The sequence below is a fragment of the Cebus imitator genome, unplaced genomic scaffold, assembly GCF_001604975.1.
Source record: "Cebus imitator isolate Cc_AM_T3 unplaced genomic scaffold, Cebus_imitator-1.0 Scaffold613, whole genome shotgun sequence".
In the NCBI taxonomy this organism is placed as follows: domain Eukaryota; kingdom Metazoa; phylum Chordata; class Mammalia; order Primates; family Cebidae; genus Cebus; species Cebus imitator.
This window is the reverse complement of record NW_016107928.1, coordinates 358800-361862: the sequence shown is the minus strand read 5'-3', so window position 1 is coordinate 361862 and position 3063 is coordinate 358800. Positions and strand designations below refer to the sequence as shown.

General features: G+C 37.3%; 1 protein-coding gene across 1 annotated transcript in view; it reads left to right on the top strand.

Annotated features, from left to right (window-relative positions):
* Positions 1-3063, top strand: part of USP9X (ubiquitin specific peptidase 9 X-linked) — a gene marked incomplete at its 3' end in the record, with an annotated part of 144991 nt that overhangs the window by 129343 nt on the left and 12585 nt on the right. Inside the window, 3 exon segments of the mRNA XM_037734399.1 lie at positions 1082-1835; positions 1838-1871; positions 2912-3061. Of these exon segments, the coding sequence (XP_037590327.1) occupies positions 1082-1835; positions 1838-1871; positions 2912-3061 (938 nt within the window).

The following is a 3063-nucleotide window of genomic DNA, read 5'->3' as shown; positions in this document are numbered from 1 at the left end:
CACGCCTGTAATCCCAGCACTTTGGGAGGCCGAGGCAGGTGGATCACGAGGTCAGGAGTTCGAGACCAGCCTGACCAACATGGTGAAACCCCGTCTCTTAAAAAAAAATAATAATAAGAGTGAATAATTTTAAAAGTCATAATAATGTGATAGCATATTCTCTTATATAAGTTACACATTTTCCATCTCTACCAAGAAACACATTGCCATTGAACCCCTGATAGAAGAAAACAGTTCTCCTGTCATGTCCAGGGTTTCTTGTCAAGACCATAATATTTGCTAAAACGATTAATTACTTTATTGAACCACAAGATTTATTTTAGTCAGGTGCCACATAAGATTTCTTTTACCATCTATGTTATAAAACCATTTATTTTGGAAACTTATTAGCAGTTCTTTGGGAGAGATGGTTCCTACACATTATAATAATAAGGTATGTCTTGGGGGCTCCCAAACCCTTTCACCTTCAAGTCACTTGTGATGTTTTGGCCTTATGCAGCCCACTTAGAGAAGCCTTAAAGTTTAAAGATTGAGACTGTGGGCTGTAAAGCAATACTGCCTGCCACTCGCAGCTACTGAGACCTGAGGCAAGTTACTTGACCTCTCTATGATTACTAATTTTCATCTTTAAGGTTCAGTGGTACACACTAGAGAAGGTTGTAAGAATTAGTTATGTTTCTACTTGTGCAGCACTTTAGTATATTACCTGACATCTTAATTGCCTAACAAATAACAGCTACTATTATTGTAGTTCTTTGGTTTGTGCACAGCAAACCACCTTCATGGGAGCAACAGCATCAAACAGGTAATAATGGCTAGATAACAATGATGTGCAGAAACCAGTCAACAAATTTTCATTTGCATATTATTAGTTTTAGTTAGCATTTAAATCAGCTGGTAGGGTTATCTTGATTATGTTCATTGTCATGTATTTGTTTACACTTAAAAATTTCAGTTAAGTCTTAAGAATTCAGCATTATTTAAAAGTTTGCTTGGGTTTTTGTTTTTTTGTTTTGTTCTGTTTTTGTTTTTCCTATGGATTATAATAGAACATTTGGTAACTTTCTCTTATTTATTTTAGGTTGATACTGTAAAGCGCTTGTTGATTAAAAAATTACCTCCTGTTCTTGCTATTCAACTAAAACGATTTGACTATGACTGGGAAAGAGAATGTGCAATCAAGTTCAATGATTATTTTGAATTTCCTCGAGAGCTAGACATGGAACCTTACACAGTTGCAGGTGTCGCAAAGCTGGAAGGAGATAATGTAAACCCAGAGAGTCAGTTGATACAACAGAGTGAGCAGTCTGAAAGTGAAACAGCGGGAAGCACAAAATACAGACTTGTGGGTGTGCTTGTACACAGTGGTCAGGCGAGTGGGGGGCATTATTATTCTTACATCATCCAAAGGAATGGTGGAGATGGTGAGAGAAATCGCTGGTATAAATTTGATGATGGTGATGTAACAGAATGTAAAATGGATGATGATGAGGAAATGAAAAACCAGTGTTTTGGTGGAGAGTACATGGGAGAAGTGTTTGATCACATGATGAAGCGTATGTCATACAGGCGCCAGAAAAGGTGGTGGAATGCTTATATACTTTTTTATGAACGAATGGACACAATAGACCAAGATGATGAGTTGATAAGATACATATCAGAGCTTGCTGTCACCACCAGACCTCATCAGATTATTATGCCGTCAGCCATTGAGAGAAGTGTGCGGAAACAGAATGTACGATTCATGCATAGCCGAATGCAGTACAGTTTGGAGTATTTTCAGTTTATGAAAAAACTGCTTACATGTAATGGCGTTTACTTAAACCCTCCTCCCGGNCAAAGAAAGTAGTCCGTGGCTCTGCCAGTGATTGGTACATTGCTTTGGATTTTGATTTCTATTATACTAATACTTGGTTTGGTTCTTTAGTAGGCTGCTTTATTTTTTTCTAAACCATGAGAATCTTGTTTGAAGTTTGGAATACAGAATAAAAATAACTCTTGGCCGCAATAGTGAGAGGAATCATATTAAAATAGTCTAAAAATGGCCTTTTGTTACTCAGAAGCTGACTTCTGCTTCTATTGCCTTGTATCATATCTTTGACCTCTCTGTACCAAAGATTACAAGATGAGTCTGGGCACAGTGACCTGTAATCCCATCACTTTGCGAGGCCAGGGTGGAGGATTGCTTCAGCTCAGCAGCTCAGCAAGACCAGCCTAGGCAACATAGTGAGAACCCCATCTCTTCAAAGAAGATTTTTTAAATTACCCGAGTATGGTTGTGCACACATGTAATCCCAGCTACTTTGGAAGGCTAAGGTGGGAGGATCACTGGAGCCTGGGAGGTTGAGGCTGCAGTGAGCCATCACTGTGCCACTGCACTCCAGCTTGGGCAGCAGAGCAAGACTCTGTTTCAAACAAAACCAAAGATTACATGATGAAACGTGAAAAGTGTAAGCTACTTATGAAATTTATTAATTCTTTGAACAATTTTCTAAAAAGAAAAAACTAAAAAATAAAAAGAAATGTGTTAGGTTTTAGCTTACCTAGAGTGAATTCTGACATAGATTAAAATGGTAAAAATTAAAATGGTTTTCTTAAGTTTCTAATTGTGAAAGTATAGAGGCCATGATATGTCAAGATAAGGGAACGGGGTGGTATTTTGTTGTTGAACCTGGGAAGAATTTGTTAATGGATTTTTAGAGGACAAGCTTTCACCTGTTTTGTAACTCTGAGAGAATAGACCAAGTCATAGTATTTATCCATTGTTTTAATACTAGAAGCAACCTTTACTGGTTCTCTCCTCAGCAGTAAAGGAAGATCTTTTTTTTGGTTCATAGAGACTCATCCTTTTACTATAGGAAACAAGTTATTTAATTAATAGTCATAGATTTTTTTTTTTGTTTTATTTTAGGTATGATGCATTGTGTATTCTCCTTTGTCACAGCAAGAATGTACGTTTTTGGTTTGCTCATAATGTCCTTTTTAATGTTTCAAATCACTTCTCCGAATACCTTCTGGAGTGCCCTAGTGCAGAAGTGAGGGGTGCATTTGCAAAACTTATAG